The 25574-nt window shown below is 35.4% G+C and overlaps 1 protein-coding gene across 20 annotated transcripts in view; it reads right to left on the reverse strand.

Moving 5' to 3' along the window:
• The window catches only part of ROBO2 (roundabout guidance receptor 2), a 1716380-nt gene that overhangs the window by 520965 nt on the left and 1169841 nt on the right, over positions 1–25574 (reverse strand). For all 20 annotated transcript variants that reach the window (XM_086675717.1, XM_086675722.1, XM_086675715.1 and 17 more), the window contains one exon: positions 20479–20805. In XM_086675717.1, the coding sequence (XP_086531843.1) occupies positions 20479–20805 (327 nt within the window). The remainder of the gene's footprint in view (positions 1–20478; positions 20806–25574) is intronic.

A 25574-nucleotide genomic window follows, 5' to 3' on the forward strand; every position in this document is an offset into this window, starting at 1 on the left:
CATTCATCCAAAAATTTTCCTGCCAACTTAAAGGTCTCTCTCAAGGAGAGATGGGTTGATTAAATGCCATACTCAACTGCTGAAGGTTTCCACAGAATTATAAAAGAAACCTCACATAATTTTAAGACAAATCAGGAAGTCTTTAGCAATGAAAAAAATGACCATATCGCCTGTAACATTGTCAAGTTATCGCATATTGGAAAAAAGCTGGACATTCCACAGGGCCTGTCAGTTTTATGACAAGAAGTTTGTATTAGTGAATAACACAAACTGTAATGTCAATGAGCTCAATCTTTATTTTGTGAACAAAGATAATATATATTTCTAGGGGTGTCTGGGTAGCTCAGGTAAGCATCCTACTCTTGATTTGGGTCAGGTCATGATCTCATGGTTTAGGAGTTCAAATTCTGCCATTGGGCCCTGTGCTGATAGTGCAGGGATTCTCTCTCTCTCTCCCTCCCTCTCTCTCTCTCTGTCTCTCCCATGCTCACACACACTCTCTCAAAATAAATAAATAAATAAAACTACTTAAAAAAATAAAATAAAAAGATAACATTTCTAAGTTCTTATCACCATGAAAAATCAAGAAAGTGTGTGAAAGTAAGCTCTTTAAAGACTCAGAATCATTTTTAGCTTCACTAATATTTTTATGACGGCACACATAAATATTAAATGTAGGATTGTCATAAAGTAGGCCATTAGGTACACAGAATATAAAGATACAGGAATAGTCACATGAAATATTTACAAATGAGAGCCAAAATAGAAGTTAAGCTTATTATCTGTTGTGACCTATTAATTTCTCAAGAAGTGTGGCCAGATTTCAAGATCTGAGCACACATTAAAGCAGACTAACCTGAATCATATTTGTTTAAAAAACCTAATCACAAGATCACTCTTAAATTTTATGTGAAAGTTTGAAATTGGAATGTGAAGAAGATTGTGTTGGAATGAGTTTTAATGAAATAGAGGAGTAGGGTATATCTCCATATTTTGGATTAGCATTTGCTATACGATTCTTCTTATTATTAGAATCCATTTGGGATAAAAGAACCCCTCAACAGTAACGATAAATAGAAGAAAGGTATTTATAAATACTTTTTGAAAGAATTTGAATAGTAGGTACTTGAGTTATTTTGTTTTGCTAATCCTGTAACTTCAGTAGACCAAAAACTTAAGACTACTATTTTAATTCATTAAAAATTGTAAATAGAGTATTTTGACACAAGTAATCTTTTTATATGTAATACAGTTTCGAAAGTATTTCCAAATACCTGTTTCATCAATTCCAAAATATGCTTGTTAAAAGAATGATAAAAACATCAGCAAAATCAGCACAGCATGTTTAAAGTACAAGTCAGTTCTCATTCCGGCCATAAACAATGTAAGCTACTAGGTGCTTTTAAGTTTTCAAGTGTCAGGGCAAAACTCTTCTAATTCCTGTGACTTCTGTCTTATTAATTCTGAGCAAAATATTTCCAATATCCAGCTCTGTGATCACACAGGTAGCTGAGCATGTTATTGTCGAAATGAATGTGTTATGAGTCCTCAGATGATGGACTGCACTGAGGCCAGATGTCAGAGGTGCTGAAATTGATAATCCATCAGTAATTTTCTATCTGTCGCAATAGCTCTGACCCATTGAACTAAATAAATATGTTTAATCACTGACTGGTCAACTTATCAAATGGTGCCCTGGGCGAAGGGGAAGGACTTGTCAAATGTAGAACAGATAAAGCAAGAACCACAGCCACAGGCAAGAAAGTAACCGCATCCTTTATCTCTACCCCCTTCATACCACCTTAGGAAAACAGACTTAGGAAATCATATTAGGAAAGCAACTTTCAGGCTAAAAAAGAACAGACAAATCCTTCCTTAAAGTTCTAAGGCTTTTCTTTCTTTTCTACATAAACTGTTCATATATTTCAGTTAGACTGCAGTTATATAAAGACATACCAAGTTCAATGATTGAACACCAATAATGGGGAATGAGTCAAGGAAGAGCTGTATCACTATTGTTTTTTGCCATGTGGCAATAGCGATTGGATAATGAGCTCACTAAGTCCTTAAGATAAGGCTCTCCTCTGGAAAGAGAAATACCCTTCACCATTCAAGTAAGCTAAGGGATTCAAAACTGCTGAATATGAACAGTTACATGACAAGCCCATTACATACAAACATTAATCATAGTTAATGAGATAAAAGCTTTCCTAACGTGTGACATTGGGTAAGTGATAGATCAGCCATCCTTTCAATGAATGTGCCAACAGCTATGTGATTATTAAAGGCCAACTGCCATCACTGCCCAGGAATGGAGCAAACGGAGATTAGATGCACTGCACTGACCACAAACAGTAGGATTTCTCCAGCAGGATTCATGGAGGTGCCCAAAGAGCGCTCACAGTATTAAGTTCTCTATGTCTTACTTTGCCACTGCCATGAGCTGGCAGTCATGACAGAAAACTCTTGAACTTGTTTATTCACACTTGTTTAATCCTGATTCTACACACTGACTCAGCCTGTGGGGTTAAGAAGATGGATGAGAGGAGCCAGGGCCATGAAGGGGTCAGGGTCATGATGTCGCTAGATCTCATTAACTACATCACTCAAGACACCAGTCACTCCAAAGGTCACTCCAACTGAGGACTCTGGATAGGTAAAGGAAAACCAGTTGGATGAAATGAACTGATTTTTCTTAGAATTGATATCACCTATAAAAAGAAAACTATATGAAATTTGATTTCTAGAGCCACATATACGTACTTGTTAAGTTAGTTTGAAGAAATGAAGAATTGTTGAATCACCATATTGTACACTGGAAACTAATATAGCACTGTACGTCAACTAGCTAGAATTAAAATAAAAGCTTTAAAATGTTTTCAAAAGAAAAGAAATCAATAAAATTTAAAAGGAGAAATGAAGAATAAATCACCTATAAACTCTCAAGAAAAAATAGATAAACATTGCTAAAGGGGCCATCAAAGCCTAGTTAGTTAGTCCATGAATTAACAATTATTGTGATTTCTTACCTTGTCAACTTTGGACTACGATATATGTTAGCTGGTATAAAAAGGTAGAGAAAAGGCTAGTATTCACAAAGCTATCACCACAATTAGAAAGCTGAAAAACTTCTTTGTGGCAGAAAAAAATAATGTTTTTAATATATTTTACAGAGATATTATAAAATAGTTGGCAGTAAGACCCTTACATGAAAACATTCAAGAAACCACAATGTTACACTGCGGAAGGACTTACTAACATGTTTGCAACGTAGATTATTTCTATTTCCTGAGTACATGTGCAAGTCATTATTACGAGACATCCAAATTCCTAATACTTTGAAGAAATAAAAACTGAAATTATGTTACATCTTATCCAATTTGACCAAATTATAGAGCTATTCGTTTATATGTGTGGTATTTCTTTTATTTTACTGAAGCATTACACAAAATTTAATCCATTTCATAGACTATTATTAAAGTGATAGTGTTCACAAATAAAAACAGTGGAAATAATGTTTATTTCTGGCGGTAATTTTTTTATTTTATTACTTTTCTATAGTTTCTAGCCTTTCTAAAATAAGAATATAGTACATAATAAGGAAAACATATGAAAGTAAAATACAAAATAAAGAAAAGTAAAACAAGCAAACAGATATTCACAGTAGAAAAGGCTTTATAGTAATTTAGATAATATTGGTCCGAAGAGAAGGGAAATGTAATATTGCTCTAATATACGCCTCCTTATGTATATAATTATAAAATACAGGTGAAAATATTTTGGTAAATAGCAAACAGGCATTTTACCTAATAAAATACTGTATACACTAAGTATAAGTCAAATATATAAGTAAAAAAATAATTTGTTTCATTTCCTTTCTAGATAAACAAAACAAAATCCAATTTATATGCTAGAAATTTATATTTGTTTGTTTTCATTAAACTTAAAGAAACCAGAAATACTGGTCGAGAATGTATATAATTTTTCAAAAAACACCGCTTACCTTAGACCCTAATGCCTGAATGAAAAAGAAAAATGACTTAATTACATGGTGACAAGGTGAATAGGGATTGCATAGATGTGGATACATAATCAGTTAATTCCTTAAAAGACATGTAAGATTAAGGAAAAACCTCATTTTACCATTAATATTATCAATTACTCGTTGTCAACCAGAATTCACATGAAGAAATGTTAAAAAAAAAAAAAGGTCTTATCAGGGCTAAGAAGAAAGTTGGAGGAAAGGCCGGTTAAAAAGACTGCTGCTAAATTTACTTGACATCCAAAGTTGGCTGTTCTCAAGTTTTCTGGAAGCAAATGTAAATGATATGTTAGAAATATCTTTTTTCCAATAAACACATTGACCCTTTATACTAGCTCAGTTCGATTTCCCTTTTCTGGAGGACAAATGATCTAGTCCAACCTCCTTACTTTAATTCAAGAAAACAGACCCAGAGAGATTAAAAGGTTTCCCCAAAATCATGGACTTAGTTAACAGTAGAAAAAGGCCAGAATCTGGTGCTTTCTGGGAAAAGAAATTCCCAGAATTATCTTCTCTCTACCTTGCTGTCTCATGAAACTGACTCCCTTATTTGTCATCTCAAGCCTGCCTCTCATCAGCTGGGAGCTCTGATTAAGTCAGTTCACTTCTCAGGACCTCAGTTCCTACTTTTGAACAAGAAGACTGATGATCTCTAAAGTTCCTCCAACCTGCCAGCTTCTAAATGCATGATATTATGATGACCTGATTCACCCGAAGGTTGCTTTTTTTTTCTGATTTAATCCTACATTCATTTCTTATGAGAAAGCTTCCATTAATGCCCCTGTAATTAACATCAAACCCAAATGGAATGAATGGGAGATTTTCTTATGCACAGGATAAGGACCCTTAAATAAGAATGAATAATGATAATATTTCCCAGAAGACAACTATGGCAGCCCTCAAGTATGATTAACTAGACCACTCCTTGTCTCTCTTTCTCCACAGAAATAGAACAGTTCATTTGCATGTCATCTGATATAAAGAGAGATTCTAGCATATAATGGGTTATTACCATTGGGTACTTCATTAGTAAAGCTGTTCCTTATGATGTGACAGAAAAGAAAAAGACAAAGTAAATTGAGATTCTTACATCTCTATTAATGATACACACATTTGAAGATTAGATCCTATCAGCTTATCCATCAATCCTAAAGAACCAAACAAGTACTTAGGAAGGGTTTTGCAAGTTGACCCCTTTCTAGGTAGTCCTGTTTAACAACAGGCTTTTGAGAGAAGCTGCTTTTAAAAAGAAAATCCTATATGAATATTAAACACAGCATTTCCCCCCTTCTTTTAAGAATATTCAAAGCAGACCCAGGAAGAAAACAAAAATAAATCAGGCTTTCTATCAAGCTGCTCTTGAATCTGGACATGTGGCTCCTGGGGAATTATATGTTATAAATGAGGGGTTGGGCTACAAAATGCAATTAATTTAATTGCTTATAATCTCAAAGGATTTCAAAATAAGATGTGTAAGACGTATGCACAAATGGGATTTTTCCAAGGACTTTTCATGAAACATGATAATACTAAATTTAAGGACATTATTTCTACTTATGAAATTCCTTGTGACTAGGAAAGTGATGAGGATTATTTTGCAACTGAACAGTTTACCAGCACTGTTTTGTTACTTTGTTTCATTATTGTGGAGGCTGGTTTTTCCTTTGAGGAAAAACATGAAGCAAACCCCTACTAAAATATGTAGTTGTACATAATTTTTAAAATTCTCTTCTGACCACATCATCACATTGGTTCAGGTTTGCCTATAATTCCTTAAGATCCCAAGAAGGAACAGGTACATGATGATCATTGCCCCACATGTAAGGCAAAACCTGCAGCTTCCATCTACTGGTCCTTTTCATTCCTCAAAGGTCAACAGAACAAGTATGTTCTCTTTGTCTTGACAGTTTTTGATGTGCTTGGTGAGAACTACAGACCTACCAATGTCTTCATTGCTCCTGGCTGAATAACCCCAGTTCCTTCCACTTTCCCGACTTGTGACAGTCTTAAATCCTGGATCTTTCTCTTCTAGAGGTATGCCAGGTTTAACGGTGAATTTAAACTGACACTCAGAACTACTGACAATATTTCACACATTTTCTCAGCAGTAAAGAATCAAACTGGATTACATTTCTTAATCTCAACTATTAATGCAATTTAGAGTAAGAGACTTTCAGCCGCCAAATAATGGACCCCCATTCATTATCATGCATTAGGGACTCTTTACTCCCATGAACAACCACACCCCTTTTACATTAACCTCTCCTTCTCCTTAAGAAATGCCTATCATTAAATTCAAAAATCACGACGGAGCAAAATCAAAAATAGAAAATTTCGCAGAACTGTATGTAGTATGTACCACATGTTGAATTTATGAATTTCAAACTATGAATTTGTAAGTCTGATTAAGTAGTTTTGAGCAGATCGTGAACAATTAACAAAAATATGAATTCATCAGTATTTGAGCAAAACATTTAAATATTTAAGAGTTACAAAATAAATTATTCAGTTCCTAATAAGAGATCTCTTATGTATATTTTACTGTCTACTTAAAAGAGTTGGACAGCTTGCTTATTTTAATTTCTAATTTTGAGTTCTTTACAAATTCATAGGAAGTTGTAAAGATAGGACAGAGGTCCTTGTACCTTCACGCAGTTTCCCCCCCAATGGTTACATCTTATATAATTATTCTACTACAATACCAAAACTAGGCACTTGACATTGGTACAGTGTGTGTGTGTGTGTGTGTGCGCGCGCGCACATGTGTGTGTGTGTATACATGGTTCTATATCATTTTACAACATGTACACATTTGTGTAACCACCATCAAAATCAAGATACACAACTATTTCATCACTACAAAGATCATTACTTGTTCTCCCTTATGGTCACACCCATGCCTCTATGGCCCATCATCCCTAAGTCCTGGCAACCCCTAATCTACTTTCTATCACTATAATTTTGTCATTTTGAAAAGGTTATATAAATGAAATCATACAGCATGCGACCCTTTAAAATGGCCTTTTCCACTCAGCATAATGCCCTTGAGATCCACCCAACTCATTATATCAATAATTCATTCCTTTTTATTGCTAAGTCGTATTCCATGGTATGGATGCTTTGTTTAATCATTCACCTATTGAGGGACATTTGAGTTGTTTCCATTATAAATAAAATTGCCATTAAAAATTGTATATAGTGTTTTGTGAAGATACAAGTTTTCATGTCTCTTAGGTAAGTGCCCAGGAGTGAAACTGTATAGTAAGTGTATGGTTAGTGCCCAAAGAAACTGCCAACTTAATTTTCCATAGCGGCTGTACAATTTTACATTTGCCTCAATAATGTATGAGAGATCCAGTTTCTCTGCCTTCCCACCAGAATTGGGTAATGTCACAATTTCATTTTTATTTTATTTTATTATTTAGTTATTTAGGTTTTTATTTGAGCTAAAGGTACACAGTGATATCTCATCCCATTCTTAATGCGCATCCCCCTAAGACTAGTGATGTTTAGCATCTCTTCATGTGCTTGTTTGCCATCCGTAGATCCTTTTTGGTGAAACATCTCTTCCTGTCTTATTCTCATTTTCTAATTGGATTGTTTCAGTGAATGTTGAGTGTTAATGTCAGAGAAAGACAAGCATCATACGATTTCATGCATATGTGGGGTTTAAAAAATGATACAGATGAACATTGGCTGGGGGGGTGGAGAGAGAGGCAAACCAAGAAACAGACTCTTAACTATAGAGAACAAACTGATGGTTACCAGAGGGGAGGTGGGCGGAGAGACAGGTTAAATGGGTGATGGGTATTAAGGAGGGCACTTGTGATGAACACAGGGTGTTACATGTAAGTGGTGAATCACTGAATTCTGCACCTGAAACTAATATTACGCTATATGTTAACTAACTGGAATTTAAATAAAAACATGCAATGAACAAAAACAGAAACAAAACAAAAAAGAAAAACATGTTGAGTTTTAAGAGATATTTACACATTATAGATATGAGTCTTTTATCAGATATATGTTAAGATATATGTTGTTTACAAATATGTTCCCCTAGAATATTACTTATCTCTTTATTCTCTTAACAGGATCTTTCGGGGTGCCTGGGTGGCTCAGTCAGTAAAGCATCCGACTTCAGCTCAGGTCATGATCTCACAGTCCGTGAGTTTGAGCCCCGTGTCAGGCTCTGTGCTGACAGCTCAGACCCTGGAGCCTGTTTCAGATTCTGTGTCTCCCTTTCTCTGACCCTCCCCCGTTCATGCTCTGTCTCTCTCTGTCTCAAAAATAAACGTTAAAAAAATTTTTTTAAAACAAACAGGATCTTTCATAGAATAAATGTTTCTCATTTTAATGAAGTCACATTTAGTTTTACAGTTTGCATTATGGCATCATGTCTAAGAACTCTTCACCAAGCCCTAGGCACCAAAGGGTTTATCCTACCTTCTAAAAGTGTTATAGTCTTATACTTTGTATTTAAATCTATGATCAATTTTTAATTCATTTTTGTATAATGTGTGTGGTTTAAGTTGAGGGTTTTTTGGGTGTTTTTTGTTTTGGTTTGGTTTTTGGTTTTTGTTTTTGTTTTTTGTTTTTTGGTGGTTTTTTTTGCCTATGGACATCCAATTGCTCCAATATCACTTACTGAAAACACTATCTTTCCTCTTTCAATTCATTTTAAAATTAAAAGCAGTTATTTGAAAGTCAAATTGACCAATGCTAATGATACTACATACTGGACTTAGAAATTATCAAAGTCAGCAAATGTCTATGAGAAAATGCATGTCAGTATGTTTATAATTCTCAAAACTCTAGAAATATTATAAAGGTATCATTATTATTATCATGCTCCGTTTTCTATAAAACTTAGTCAAGTTATCTTTAGATGTTAAATGATAGATGGCTCATCTTATAAATTGGATTCTTCATCTTCAAGCTGCTTTGGCCTGCAAACATGTCAATAACAACTGAAAGTGATGAATCTTCCTGATGCTGTTATTTGACAACTAGGAACTGTACAGAGAAAATCAAATTACTTGAATAAACTAATGAGCTCTCAAATGTCAATATATAACTAAATAAAAAGAAAGAAAAGATTACCCTTTCTGTTGTTTCTTTTCTTTAATATCCCATGAATCACAGAATTTTAACACCAAAACAAAGCTTTAGACTTCACCTAGTCCGGTGTCAGCATTGTATCTATAAAAGCAGATCACCATTTCTGAGTAAAATAACTAAAACAAAGGCTAATGATTTCCTCTACACATTGAATGATTTTGTTTAAAAGAATCAAGGAGGACTCCTACCTTAGTGGTGAACAAAGAAGACTCTAGAGGAAGGTTGCCTGAGTTCAAATCCTGACTCTTATTGCTGTGTAAAAAATTATGAGTTAATTCTTTGGGCTTCAAATAAACTAGAGACCAAATAACAGGGTTATTTTGAGAACTTATAAATCATAAGACATTAAAAAAGAAGCCTTCCATTTAGTAAGCAGTAGCAATTCGTATTATTCATTTTCTACCCAGAGAAATCATTCCACTTCTGCAGTTCTCTTAGCAGAATCAACCCCTTCTTCCTTTGAATCCCCTCAGAATGTCAGCCAGAGGACATACCACATGTTGTATCAATATGTTAACACACTGTGACTTTATGAGTCATGTCTTACTGTGTTGTGTTGTTGTTGTTGTGGTTTTCAACTGAAGTTTTAAAAAAATACGTAATATAAAGTATACTATCTTAACCATTTTTAAGTGCACAGTTCAGTAATGATAAGTATATTCACATTGTTGTGTAACGGATCTCCAGGTCTTTTTCATCTTATGACAATGAAACTTTATACACGTTAAACAACACTTGTTCTAAATATTTGTATCCTCAATACCTAGCTGTATACTTAGCAGTTAGTACTGTACAAAAGTATGGCAAACAGAATTTATATCATCCCAAGAACCCATCTTCATGACTTAAATGCTTATCAATTCTCTTTTGGAATGCCATCTCTCCTTTTTCTGATATCGACTCAATTCATCAGCGTAACTCAACACTCATCCTACTGTACCTTAACTTGCGGTAGATCTCCCCACCCATGAACCCCCATGCTCCCATCCAACACACATTGTGTTTAATAAATCTCCTTAATACCACACTTCCAAGTAACACTCCTTAATCAAAAACACCAAAGGACTGCCTTAGATCTTCAAGGAAAATGCAGTAAGCTCCTTAGGATGTTGACTCATTACCAATCTCTATTTCCTTATTTAAATTATCTCCCTCTACTCCCCTACATCCATTTTCCAAATCAACATATGCTCATTTTCTCCCACACTGGCCAAACACAACCTTAGGCCTTTGCTTTTATACTTCTCTCCGGTTTCCGAAGGCCACTTGCATTCATATTGATCCACAAGCATTTGGTGCCACTTTGACCTCCAATGGCATGCTCTGTCAGAAGGCCCTTACCCTACACCACAGTGGAGGGTCACGTGATGAGGCTGCCCAACCCTCTCACTAGTAACACAAGGACCACTGAGACCTGGATCTCTTAAACCACTTTCAGTTCCTAACAACTAGAAACCCAATAAAGATGTTTTAAAGGACTTAAGGAAAAATACTGAATATGCTCACTCAATGTGAATAAGCAGAGAAAACAAGGAAGAGAAAAATGAGGCCAGTTAATATATATAAAATGGTTTATATTAAATATGACTTCTGGGGCGCCTGGGTGGCTCAGTCAGTTAAGCGTCCGACTTCAGCTCAGGTCACAATCTCGAGGTCCGCGAGTTCAAGCCCCGCATTGGGCTCTGAGCTGATGGCTCAGAGCCTGGAGCCTGCTTCTGATTCTGTGTCTCCCTCTCTCTCTGCCCCTCCCCCGTTCATGCTGTGTCTCTCTCTGTCTCAAAAATAAACGTTAAAAAAAAATTAAAAAAATAAATATGACTTCTGTTATGAAAACAAAATAGTTACAGTATATTTCCATTTAGAAACTATAAAGTTTGTTAAAAAAATCTTGGTACAGATTTAGATGTTAGATAACCACATTAAAAAACATAATGATTGCTTTTATAAATACTTGTATAACTAGGAAATGGCCTGATTTTCAGGGGGAAAGGTATAGATAATAAAAAAATAAATAAAAAACAAAAACAAAAAGAGCTCCTTCGCTGCTTACATGTTAATGTAAGCTGAATTCCCAACCTTTACTTGTGATGCTACCCAGTGAGCCAAAGACAAACAGCCAGACTTTTGGAGCCTGTAATCCAGGGTGACAACCTTGTTTGTTGGCCTTTTGAGGATCAGTTGTACAACAGGTTTAGATTAATCAGTGAATACATGATTACAGATGGTAGATTTTCTGCAGAAACAAAATAAACATACCAAAAAAACCTGTTGGGATTCACCAGGGTCTGGGCCTATGTATCAGTCTGTCTGTCACGTCATCAAAACACCTGTCTCCCTTACAATCCTAGCTTCATTTCTACCCAAGGCCCAGAAACACTCATCTATTGCTGTCTGAGCAGCCCCAGGAAGGTAGTGTTAGGAACTTTAGAGAGATAATAGAAATCACCCCAAGCAGGAACCCAAATTATTTCTTGTAAAACATCTATCCAATTGCCAAAAATGTATAAATATCTCCTAAGTTTTCTTAAATGGTGGTTGGGAGTGTTGTTTTTGCTTTTGAAAATAGCTTAAAGAGAAAAACCAATTCCAATGATACAGAGTAAAACACTTTATCAATTTTACAATAGAACCTCACCCTTTGGCCAGTGAAGCCACCAACTACCACAAGAGGAAATTGCAGAGCTGAATAAAATTTCACGTACTGTTTTCACTTCTATACTCTTATAATGAGCTCACCATATACACCCACTCATGCATGAAAGAAGTACAATCTCCTTCATGAAAAGATAGAAACATTGTGGGGGCTGCATGCGAACAGAAACGTGTATTAGACGTATCAGAAACGAATTCAATCTAAAGAAGAAAACTGGAGACCCGGATTCTGCTGAAACACAAATCTTGAGAGAAAAGCTTATAAGTTGCAGCCCAAAATTACGTTTTCTAGGTATAATGTCAACCGTATCAACTTTTATTTACACACTAATCAAAAGCTAATAAATTGAAGGCTTATACGTGGGAAATCCTCCAAAACCTTGACTTTTTTTTTTTTTTAACCACATCTGAACAGTGTTGCTGGGGTTGAAAACCAGCACTAACCAGAGCATGTTTTGTACTGACCCATCTTGGCATCATTATGAACAGTTTTGATTGTCACTCCATGGATAGTATTCACATATTTGCAGACCTCAGGACAATACTGTTTTCAGAAACAATCTTTTGAGAAAGGCAAAAGACATCAAGATTTCACTTCATTTATGTGCTTTCCCTGGAGTCAGGGTTAACTCATGTTAATTTGAGTGACTAGCAACTTGAGACTTGTACCAAAGAGGGGTTGCATGCAGTCAATTCAATCAACAGAAACCTGATATCAAAATATAGCATACCTATTTAAATAGACCATAAATTCAAACATGTCCCCCAGCAGCAGCAATTTCACACCTTCACTTGCGAAGCTTAAGGAAACAACATGTATTTGAAAGAATTTGATGGAGTTTCACAAAATTAAAAGGTACACACACAGAACAGCCCAAAATAACACAGATGTATGCATGTGCACATACACACGCTTCCACAAACATCTGTTTTCTGATACCAAAATGTTTGCTACTTTGTCTTTTGATTCCAGTTGAATTTTTTTTAAATAATCTCAACACCCAATGTGGGGCTCAAACTTACAACCCAAGATGCAGAGTCATAGGCTCTATAGATTGAGCCATCCAGGAGCCCCCAGGTAAAGATATTTTAGATTGATTGATGCCTATACATTCATGGCTTATAATACATTCTACTGAGTTTACAGATTTCTTTTAAACCAACCTCAGACCAGCACTGTGGGGCAGAACAAAATCTATAGAATGCAAACAATATTTGATTCTCAACATTACTTTCCTCTTAATACTATCTGTTAGAAGGGATTATTCTTGTCTTAAGATTAATGGCCTGTATTAATTTGCTATAGCTGCCATAAGATTGGGTGGTTTAAACAACATAAATTTATTTTCTCACAGTTCTGGAAGCTCAGAATCTGAGATTGAGGTGTTGTAGGGTTCCGTTTCTTCTGAGGTCTCCCTCCCTGGCCTCCCCCTTTTTGCTGTGTCCTCACAAGGTATTTCCTTTCTGCACTTGTCTCCCTGGTGTCTCTCTACATGTCCAATTTTTCTCTTATAAGGATACCAGTCTGATTGAATTAGGACCTAATGTAGTGGCTGCATTCTAACCATTCTAGTGGTTCTACCTTCAAATAAACTCACAGTCTGAGATACTAAGGGTTAGAGCTTCAGCATATAAATTTGGGGGGAACACAATTCAGCCCATAACATGGCTCAAATACTTTGGGCTATGAACATTTTTCAGCTATTAATATTCCCTAACCTACAAAAAAAAAAATTCTGAATTCTTTCTTAAAATTTGTACAAATACAAATAGAAAAATCATGAAGAAATCAGTTGCACCTACATTCTTTATGGTCCAAATCTACGAATATCAGCTCCAGATTGACTCACTGTCTCTGATGCATTAAAAAGGATAGGTTTGTTTGTATGTTTATTTCTTTTAGGATAGTTATGGTGTGATAACTTCAAAGTTACATGTAAGTTCCTCAAAAAGTGAAACAGATTTACCAGCCATATGACAGCAATTCTATCCTTAGATATATACCCAAGAGAATACCCAAATGAAACCAAATTTCTACACAAAAAAAAACTTGCACAGGAATGTTCATAGCAGCATCATTCATAACATATAAAAAGTGGAGAAAATCCAAATGCATATCAACCAGTGAGCAGATGTATAAAATGGGGTACATCCATTCTATAGAGTATTATTCAGCAATATAAAGGAACGCAGTACTGATACATGTCATAACAAGGATAATCCTTGAAAACATTATAATAAGGAAAACAAGTTAGTCACATAGACCATATACTATATGATTCCATTTATATGAAATATCCAGACTAGGCAAATGTACAGGGATGGAAAGATTAGTCTTTGCTCAGGGCTGAAGCAGGAGGGTTTGAGAGGAATGGGGATTGACTGCTAATGGGTATAGGGTTTCCTTTAAGAGTGATGAAAATGTTCTACATCAAATTGTGATGTGGATTGGGCAACTCTGTGAATGTACTGAAAAACAATGAATTGTACACTTTTAATGGCAGATTGCATGGGAAGTGAATTAAATAAAGCAATAAAGCAATTTTTTTAAAAAAGTTCTCCATGGTTCAACATTTTTTGAAATTTAATTTATTTTGTGTCTTTATGGAATATAAAGGTAATTTGCCTAGCTAACATTCATTTGCAGCCAAAATAAAATGAAAGAAAAAGAAAAAAGTCACATATATATCAACTTGGAAATATCAAGAAACTACCTTGTGTTCATTTTTAATGCCACCTGTGACCTCTATTACTAAAGTCAGTCTACTTCTGTAACCTCTCTTCCTTGTACAGATAAAACATCAATTTAGTTGTGGATTTAAAGCAAACAGGATCATTATGTTTGCAGAGTGTTCCATAGCTTTGCTATTCTAGCAATCTGTGACCTATAAATAATGCAAGACCTTTTCCTTGTCTAAATGACTTTCTTGCAGCATGAGTTTTGATACACAGAAACAGAAAGAAAGAGAAGAAAGAAAGAAAGAAAGAAAGAAAGAAAGAAAGAAAGAAAGAAAGAAAGACAAATCAACCCACAGTCATGGAATTCCATCTATTTCTAGTTCCCCAATTAAATTATAAACCGCATCTATTCTCTCTTTTGTAGTTGCATCAAAAGCCACCTTTTAAATATTTTGCCATTTTATTTTTATCAAAGCAAAAGTCTATCAGAGCTAATCTGAAAAGTTTTTGTATTTTGCTTTCGAAGTAAGGAAAGCAAAAATATATATATATATAGAGAGAGAGAGAGAGATAGATCAGTTTTATGTGACCCCTGACCTTTGAACCACAACCTCCTTGCCACTAAAGCGTTCAGCACCTCATTTAATCTCCCCTCTCTACAGTGGCATAGTGCTGAGAAAAGGAAACAGAAAACATAATCTGGGGACTTCATCAATTTTTCATGAATTTTCATTTAGGCCAGAACCCCCTCTTACCCTGGTCGATAGATCAAGCTGCTGTCATATATTTACCACCTGGGGCTACAGCTGCTATCTCTAGGGGTTACCACTGACTCAGGCTATATCACAGGCAGCCACAAAATGTGTAAGGACCCCTGTGCTCCTTCTGCTCCAAACACAGGGACAACTGGTGTTCACACTGAAATCCTATCTGCATCAGCTATGCCTCCACTCTCTTGGGCTCACTGGAAAACTGTATTAACATCTTCGGTGCCAGGTGCTTTGGTGGGAATCCCGCAATTCTGTTTCCCAAATATGTAAAAGTTGCTTTCACCTGAATACCTTTCTTGAGTTCAAGTGATTTGAAAAGTACTTTCTGGATTGCTTTTTTTTTTTTTTTCTTTACAAACTAGGAGGGAGATAGCAAACATGAGGTAAGTGATTGGACACTCCATATCAATGATGCCCTCTTGAATGTTTTTTTTTTCCTCAAGCGCATTATTATGTTACATAAAACTGAAGTTTGTATGAAAGGAAAACAAAAAAGTGTTTTTACAGTATGATAAAGAATGGGCTGACTTCTCTACAACCTGCCAAGATAGATGGTTATCAATAAAATTGCACATTTCATTTGACAGCAGAAACCAAGATTTTTGAAATTAAAAATGAAAATCAAGGCGAAGCAAAGAGTCCAAAAATTACCGTATTTTTTAATCAATAATCTTTTCACAATAAAAGTTGTAACAAGTTTGCTACTTATCCGTATACTCTTAATCACCTAGATACCAGAGATCAGTAATTCTCAACTGATTTTGACCCAAGACAAAACTGGCAGTCCAGAGACATTTTTGGTTGTCACAACTGGGATATGGGGGGGGAGGGGTTGTGTGGGGGGAGCAGGTCTTATTGCCATCTCCTAGGCAAAGGCCAGAGGTGCTGTTAAACATCCTGCAATGCAGAGCACAGCCCCACAACAAAGAATTATCCAACCCCAGATGGCAATAGTGCAGAGACCTAGATACCTTGCTCTAGTTCCCTCACAATCCACTCACAGCTAAATTCTTGGGAGAATGGCAGCATTTGCCACCCCAATTCCACCGCTGATTCATTCTTCAGCTGACATGTTCACTTTCCACTCCTAGAGCCCACAGGTACTTCGTATTTAACCATCACATGACATTTGCATTGCAAAATACTTTTTCTTTCTTAAAATTGTTTCCTTTTCTTGTCCCTTCACTCCCCATACGCCATCACGCTGATACCTCTCAGAGCCTCCTGAGCCAGTACTTCTTTCCTTTGTCCACCATTAAATATGGGGGTTCCAAGCAACAGGAGTGACCTCAGCCCTTATTAACCATCCCTGACCACAGCCTGCCTGGGCAATCATGTCTACTTCTTTTTCTCCTCCCATCACTTTACCCTCTATGTGGTAAAGACCTCTCTTCTCAATTCTAGAAATTCCCTTTTTAATGGAACATGAGATATGTTTACCTCGAGGTCTCATTGGTATGTCAAACAATACAGCCAAAGCTCACCTCAATCTCCTATTCCCATTTCAGTTGTTTCTTCTCTCCTGTACCCGCCACCCCTACGGATGTAGCACTATAGACCTAGTCACTCGACAGAAACAAAAACAAACAAAAAACCAAAGAAGCAACCACTGGGAATCATCTCGTATCCCCTGAATCCCTAAACTGGCCATAAAGTGATATGCCTTATAATTTCTAAATATGACTCATACTATTTCCTTCTTTCAATCTTCACTGCTATTTTCAGTTCAAAATCTGATATATAGTCTTTTCTGAATGATTTGACAACTTATTGACTCATCTCTGACTTTAATCATCATCTCCTTAACCCAATTTTCAATTCTCTTTCAAGGACTATTTTACATAACAAAAAAAAATCTACTTTCCCAACTTATGGTGCTCACCAATCTTTCAAGCTACCTTATAGTTCTCATACACAGTGTTGCTAGGCTTCCATTCCTTCCTTTACTGGATGAAAAAGAGATGTGTCATAATTGAGCATTTAGGTTACGTGTTCTAAATTATGAAGGCCGAACATGTACCTCATCTATCACTACTGTTGTATCATTTTATTTAAAAATATATACCTGGGTAACAAATAATACTGAAATACCACAATGCTTTGACCCAAATTTCCATATTAATACATTTTATGAAACACATAAGGAAAGACAGATGACTGATGATCTAATGTGAAAGAGATGAGTAGCATATAAATGGGTATTATTTGATCTTGTGTTGCCTCAAATGGCATGAACTGTTGACACGGCATTAGAAGAAAGAATTTTATTCACTAGCTAAATCCAATTTAGAAGCCTTCTTGTTTTCCTCTCTAGGTCAAAAAGTATTTTTAGAATTTCTCAAAGCTCATTGATTTAAAAATAAAAAGTGCTACTGTCACATTACACAAGAAGAAAATCATGGTTTAAAATTTTCTTCCTAAAACAAGTGTGATTGATTATTAATGACACAAGTAGGAAAGCAAGCAATCTTTAGATTAAATAAAAACGCAAGATGAATGCATGTAGGGAAGAATTTTAACAAAGCTAAGGTTCAGGGGAAAAAATGTTTATAGCTGCCCAACAATAAAATGACTGGCAATTTAGATAAACTTTAATATTAAGAAGAAAAATTAGTTGAAGATTAAAAACAGATATTTGTTGCTGAGTAGATAAAATTAAAAAAAATCATTTTAATTAAAAATTCTTTATTGCTATTTATGGAGTAGGCCAAATTTCAATTAGAGTGTTTTCCCAAATATGGCACAATTCCCTAAAATTAAAATTAGACTAATCAGGATCTGGTCTTTAAATCTCCATTAACTTATTGCCTAAGTCTTCGTCACTTAACCATCACGGGCTTCATTTTATCTATAAAATGGGAGAATAATGCCGATAACATTTCCTATAAAGGGAGGTGGGGGGGGGGCGGAAATCAATGGAATTTGACATTGAAATATTTCAATGTGTTTGAAAAATTCCAGGAATAAGATATTTCAAAATAAAAATAGAAGAGTCAGGAATATTTATTTTTGAGGTTTTTGTGTGTACATTTCAAATCTCACTAAGCTGCATCTAATTTAGCTACTTTTTGAAGTCAATTATAAAAATGAAATTACCTGGGGCCTTGTGCAAAATAGCATTGCTAGCTAAGGTTCTAATGCCCCTATCGCAAAGTACTTCACAAAACAAATTTGGGTTTTAGAATTCTCGTAGCCTTTCCTATTGGACATACACATTTCAAGCATTAGTGTGTTTCAGATTTCCTGGTACAAACTGTAAATCAAAAGTTCAGACACTTAAGAACAAAAGCTTTCATCTAGGTAGCTGAAGAAGAAATCATATGATTTTATTTACTAAAAGATGCTTCCCTGTGTAAAGCTGACGTATTCCAGAGAATTGCAACACACATATATGCAAGTTTCCCAATCCAGTTTGATACCATGTAGCACATGAGTATAACTACCTAGTTTAATTACAGACATGAGACGTTGAGCTATTATTTTGCACTCCCTTCCCAGCTACATAAATAAGTCTCGTGCATCTTGAAGCATCTCAATTTTCTTATCTATGAAGATCTACTGGTACAACCAGAAAGGTGAAGAGTAAATTTTTTACATCCAACTATTACCATCTTATTAATGATCAATTCCAGATAAAATCTTTCCACAGAATAGCTAATATCAAAATTTCATGGTACTGTTTAAATTAGGACACAAATTTGATCCTTACCTATAAACCATAATAATAATAATAATAATAAACAAATCTATCATGTATTTTAATACATTCTGGAAAATAATGTATGAACTTATGAAGGCAATGTTCACATAGATGCAAAGCATTGACCTCTTGACTTACTAGTGCTATTCGGGCTATCTGCTGAACAAATATATATATATATATATTTTTTTTTTTTTTTTAAGTGCCAGAGGTCAAGCCTTTAACTATTGCTGACTCCCAAGACTGAACAAGACCCTTCCATGTATAAACATTTTGTCCTTATAAAAACCATGTTTCTGGGGCGCCTGGGTGGCACAGTCGGTTAAGCGTCCGACTTCAGCCAGGTCACGATCTCGCGGTCCGTGAGTTCGAGCCCCGCGTCGGGCTCTGGGCTGATGGCTCAGAGCCTGGAGCCTGTTTCCGATTCTGTGTCTCCCTCTCTCTCTGCCCCTCCCCTGTTCATGCTCTGTCTCTCTCTGTCCCAAAAATAAATAAACGTTGAAAAAAAAAAAAAATTTAAAAAAAAAAAAAAATAAAAAAAAATAAAAACCATGTTTCTTCCCTGATGAGTTTTGTTGGTAGAAAAAATAAACAAATAGAGTTGCTGTCATTGTTCCTGTATTCTCCCCTACACACCTAGGGTAGTGATTCCTGAGTTCAGACTGGAAGTAATAAAAGAGTTAATATAATCTAGGGAGTATATTCTTTTTAAGGTCATTTGTTAAAAGTTAGATTTAGCAATACTAACATAATAATATAATATAATATAATATAATATAATATAATATAATATAATGTAATATAATGTAATATAATATAATTAATATAATATATTATATTATAATATAATATAACATAACATAATACACTATATATAGATAAGTAACACAAACAGGTATAAAATACTGGATTTATGCCCTATATTTGAGGCCACGTTAGACATAAATTTTGCATTTCAAAATAGCTGACTTTACGGGGCGCCTGGGTGGCTCAGTCGGTTAAGCATCCGACTTCAGCTCAGGTCATGATCTCACAGTCTGTGAGTTCGAGCCCCACATCAGGCTCTGTGCTGACAGCTCAGAGCCTGGATCCTGGTTCAGATTCTGTGTTTCCCTCTCTTTCTGCCCCTCCCCTGCTCATGTTCTGTCTCTCTCTGTCTCAAAAATAAATAAAAACATTAAAAAAAGGTTTTTTTAATAAATAAATGGCTGACTTTAATACTTGATTATATCTTTCATTAATAATTCCAATTTTAAATATCAGCATCATTGCCACTTTGCTTTAATGTAAAAGCATAATTTCCACTTTGATTCAATATAAATAAATTTACTGTAATACCATAGCTTGACATTATTTTGACCAGCTTTCTTTGGAGAAGGCAAAGTAAAATTATGCACAGTGTGTTGACTTTTCTTCTTTAGGTATTAAGTAGCCACAGGGACAAATCAAAGCTTACTAAAAATAAATCAAAGTTAAAGTGCACGCCATTTATAAGATTCATTGTGTTTACTTACATGCCACTTCCAGAGATGCATTTCGACTCACTGCTTCGCCAAGATAGTTCCTTGCAACACAAACGTAGCTTCCTTCATCAGGTTTGCTTCTGCGCCCATGTACAATGCGCAAGAAGAATAAGGATCCGCTGGGCAGAAGCATCCTGTGAGACCGGGGATCATCCTTGTCAGTCTCCACCCGCTCACCATCCTTGTACCACTCAATGGTGGGCGTTGGCCGGCCCTCTGCCTTACAGTTCAAAGTGGTGGGCTCTCCCTTAGAGACAATGACATCTGAAGGGTGCTCCACAATCCGTGGCGGGAAGTCTTCCTGGCGAAGACGAGATCCTATAAACAGGACAGAATGAAGACAAGCTTTAACATTTCCTTATCTATAGCTCTTGTTTGGCTTAGGTTCACATTGAAATCCCCAATTATTCAAAATGCCCTTATTACTATTTTATTCATGCTTCATTCTTTGGTTCTTGATGCAGCTCCTAAGTCGTTGCCAGTCCTTTGCAGAATGTGATAATATACCATTGCATTAATATGTTAATTCTGATGAGTTAGGTTTAAATTTTCCATGAATTGTGACAAGCAAAAGTAAAAGAGAATATGAGATTTTCTGTTGGGCGCTAAGAAGAGTAAGATTAATCTCCTATCCTTGAAGTGATTACTATCTACTGGGGGACAAAACCAAGTGGGCAACTATCTAGAATATACAATGCAGTGTATCATACTGGCATTGTGTCATCAGATTTAACATAAAAAGATAACCCACAAATTATATACAAATATTAACTCAATTTAACAGATAAGGAAGCATCTCAGGAAATGACATCAATTTCCCAGAAATGTAGAGGAAATAAGCTGATGAGGCAGGATTTGAACTCAGGGATATATGACTGAGGAATTCAAGTATAAATCATTATATTAAAATAAAATAAATGTTGCATGGAGGTCCAAGAAATGCATTACAGGAAGAGAGTGGAAAAAGAAATGTTAACTTTAACTGGATTATAATGAGGCCTCCCCCAAAAAGGTGACATTTAATTGAGCTGTAAAGAATAAAACTATGTAAATAGAGGGGAAAAGACATTCAAATTGTAGAAACAATGTGAGAACATGAGAGTATATGCATAAATAATATATTTCATAATCAGGGAGGAAATTGATATGGCAGGTGGGGGTGAAGGGTAGTTTTGGAGCCCAGAAAAAAAGGCTTTAAATAACATGCTAAGGATTGTGATCTTCATTCTATATGGCTAACAGATTTTGAGGGGGCAGTGACATGACTATCTGTATTAGATAGTTTTGGTGCGCAGTATAAAAGATAAAGAGCAATGGAGGCAAAAGGAGAAAGTTACTTAACTATTCTGGAGAACAATAAAAAGAACTTGACTTTGAGAAATGATGCTGAAGGTAGAAAAAAGAAGACAGAGGCATACCATAAAATAACCCTTGATAGAATCTGCTATCTCACCATAGAGTCAGGAAGAGTTGTAGGCACCAATGACTTCCTTGTAAGTACAATGAAAGGGGAGCCATTAAGTGGTAGAAAAAATAGGAAGAAAACAACCTGTTGGTATTTTGAGATCAAAATTTTCATAATGTGTTGTTTTATATATTTTTAGTTTATAAGGTGTCACTGGCCATTATTTGTGAAAGCGTCTTACCAGCTCTTGCGCATAAATCTAACAGAGATCGTGAAAGAGATAACCGTGTCAGTTGGGGTGCCTGGGTGGCTCAGTCAGTTAAGTGTCAGACTCTTGATTTCAGCCCAGGTCATGATCTCTTGGTTTGTGAGAGCGAGCCCCATATCAGGCTCTGTGCTGACACTGTGGAGCCTGCTTGGGATTCTCACCCTCTCTGTGCCTTTCCCCTGCTAGTGCGCTCTCTCTCAAAATAAATAAATAAACTTAAAAAAAATAACCATGTCTGAGGCCATAATGATAGTCTAGATACAAGTTTTAACATTTTCCAACCAATCATCTAATATTAGCACATTTCAGCTTCAAAAATAAATAAATCTGAGAAATATTAACTTCCCAAGGTTGTTGAATACAATTTGTTATCTCATCAGATCCAAGAAGGAACTTAAACATTACAAGTGCTGGGTACCTAAAGCAAAAGAGTACAAAGGTCAGAATTTATTTTTTTTTTTTAACGCACTAAAAAAAACCCAAAGCATATAAATATGGACAGGTAATCACCTTGTGCATCACAATAACAAAGGTTATATATATATTGAAAATACTGGATCACAAAAGCAAATGAGGAATTTCAAGAATATAAAAAGTAAGATGTATTTTTAAAAGAAACAATCAGAAAAGATCTCAAAGTATTTAAATATGAATGTCTAATCACAGTGGCAAATCAGTAACATATTCCCAAATGTAAAGATCTGGTCTCAGAGCCATACAATCTGATCCTAAAATGGAACAACAGTTAATCTTACTCTTCATGTAACAGGCATATAGGCTACAATCACCTTGTTTAGATACCTTTCTTGTTCTCTAATTTGCCACGTGAACTTATCTGCAGCCCCCCTATGTCAAAGTTGTTCTGTTATTAAAGCTAAGCAAGTCAATCATCATGTTATTAGAGTGCTCTTCACTTTATCAAATAGTTCCCCACCTTATTTGGCAGTTGGCCCAGATAAGGCCTGCAAAGAACCTAAAATACACAAATACTTATTAAATAAAATAGAAAATAATGAACTTATAAAAGGAAAAAAGGCAAAATATCTAGCCCCCTTAGCACTTACACCTAGAATCCAGCATGTCCAATAAGCCCTCAGAGAATTTTACCCATTAATCACTATAGCATATGTAAACCTAATCTGGTGTTGTCACCCTTGGATATTCTTCTAGTCATTGTATTCCCACTGTTATAAAAACTTCAAAAAGACATCTACAATCTAAATGGAAGAGGTAAAACTATCCATTAGAAGAAATTATAAGAGCAAATTTTCATGACCGTGAGTTAAGGAAAACTTTCTTGGACACCAAAAGCACAGGCAACAAATCAAACAGATAAATTGGACTCATTGGATTTAAATATTTGTGCTTGGCGGGTGGGGGGAGGGAATCAAAAGAATGAAAAGACAACCCACAGAATCAGAAAGAAAATATCTGCAAATCATATAGCTGATAGGGGACTTATACCTAGAATATAAAGAACTCATAGCATAATAAAAAAAATGCAAAAAAATGCAAATAACCAAATTTTAAAATAAGCAAAGGATTTGAAATAGATATTTTGCAGACAAATGGCCAATAAGCACATGAAAAGATTCTTGACATCATTAACTACTAGGGAAACGTAGATCAAAATCTCCAGTGAGACATACTTCCCACCCAGAAGAATGGCAATAATGAAAAAAAAAAAAGTAAAATAACAAGTATCGCCAGGGATGTGGAAAATCTGAACGCCTCATACATTGCTGGTGGGAATGTAAAATGGTGCAGCCACTTCGGATAATATTCTAGATTTTCTCAAAAATTTTGGAATTAACATATGACCGAACAATTCGACTTCTGGGGATATAACTCAAGAGAAAGGAAACCTTATAGCCACACAAAAACTTGTACATGAGTCTAATGTAATGTTCATAACAGCATTATTCATAATAACCAAAAAAAAGAGGGAACCCAAATGTCCATCAACTGACTAATACATGTTGTACATCCACATAATGGTATATTATTCAGCAGTGAGGAAAGAATGAAGTCCTTATACACACTACAACATGGATGAACCTTAAAACCATTATACTAAGTGAAAGAAGCTTATCACAAAAGGCCACATATTACATGACACCATTTATATGAAATGTCCAGAAGAGGAAAATAGAGACACAATGCAGGTTTGTCATTATCTAGGGTGGGGAATAGGAGTTGGACGTGAAGGGGTATCAGGGTATCTTTTGGAGGTGATGAAATATTCTAAAACTGATTATGGTGATGGTTGCACAACTCCGTGATAATAATAAAAGCTATCATATTGCACACTTTCGATAGGTGAGTTATGTGGCATATAAATTATTTCAGTAAAGCAATTTTTAAAAAGTTATGGGTAAGGCATTGTGAACAAGCTTAACATAAGGGGTAAGAATTCATGTTCACCCATGCCAACAATTAGGTTATTATCTTCATTTATAATTCTTGTTTTGAAATATAATCATCAGGTCAGCAATATCCAACAGGGCATAAAATAAAGCTGAAAGGTTTCACCATATAGGTTGATAGATACACAAACACAGACAGACATGTAGATCTACAGAAATATATCTAAATTTTAAGATGTTATTAAAACTGAGGGGATTAATTCCGAACTCCCTTAAATTCAGACATTATGCAATATAGCAGTGACCTTAAGATAGATAAGCTTTAGGTAGGTAGTGAATTCTTTAAAATTGTACAAAATGGGTACTCTTGTGTGGGCAGAAAAGGAGAATTGTGAGGGGACCAAAGATTTCATCAAATTTGCAAAGAGGTCTGGGTCTTTAAAATTAGGAAGGACCACTAAACTACTAGGTATGCTACATTATTGGGCCAAATAACCCAGTTATTTCGTTTAAAAAAAAAAAAAAAAGACAGCTGAGTTGTCAGCCAAACTTAATGGGGATTCAATACTGAACAGTAGAGGGGGCTGTACTTTATATGAAGTGTCCTGAAAACTTGAACTTTGACATCCAAAGGCAAATTGGAAAATACAGGACTCCCAGCCCAACCCAGGACCTACAAAATCAAAATCTGCACCCCCTCAGGGATGCCTCTGCAGGCAAAGTTTGAGAAGCATTGTTGTAACCAGTTTTTGCATGGCCCTCCCCTAAGAACGTTTTTACATTTTTAGTGTTGTTAGAAGACTAAGGAGAAGGAGGAACAATTAAAAAGAAGGTAGAAGAGGAAAGAGACCTCATGTGGCCTAAAACGTTGGAAATATCTGCTGATACTTTACAGAAAAAGTTTGCCAATCTGCTTTAGAGTACCTGTTTGTCACTTTCCATTAATAACTAATTTTTTCACTTATATTTCTTTTATATAGGATCATAAAACTGTTTTCTCCAGATTTCAGATGGGAAAAAAAAAACAACTTTGACTGCAGTGTTAATA

Source organism: Puma concolor, chromosome C2 (assembly GCF_028749965.1).
Source record: "Puma concolor isolate L17-30 chromosome C2, mPumCon1.1.hap2, whole genome shotgun sequence".
NCBI classification, from domain to species: Eukaryota; Metazoa; Chordata; class Mammalia; order Carnivora; family Felidae; genus Puma; species Puma concolor.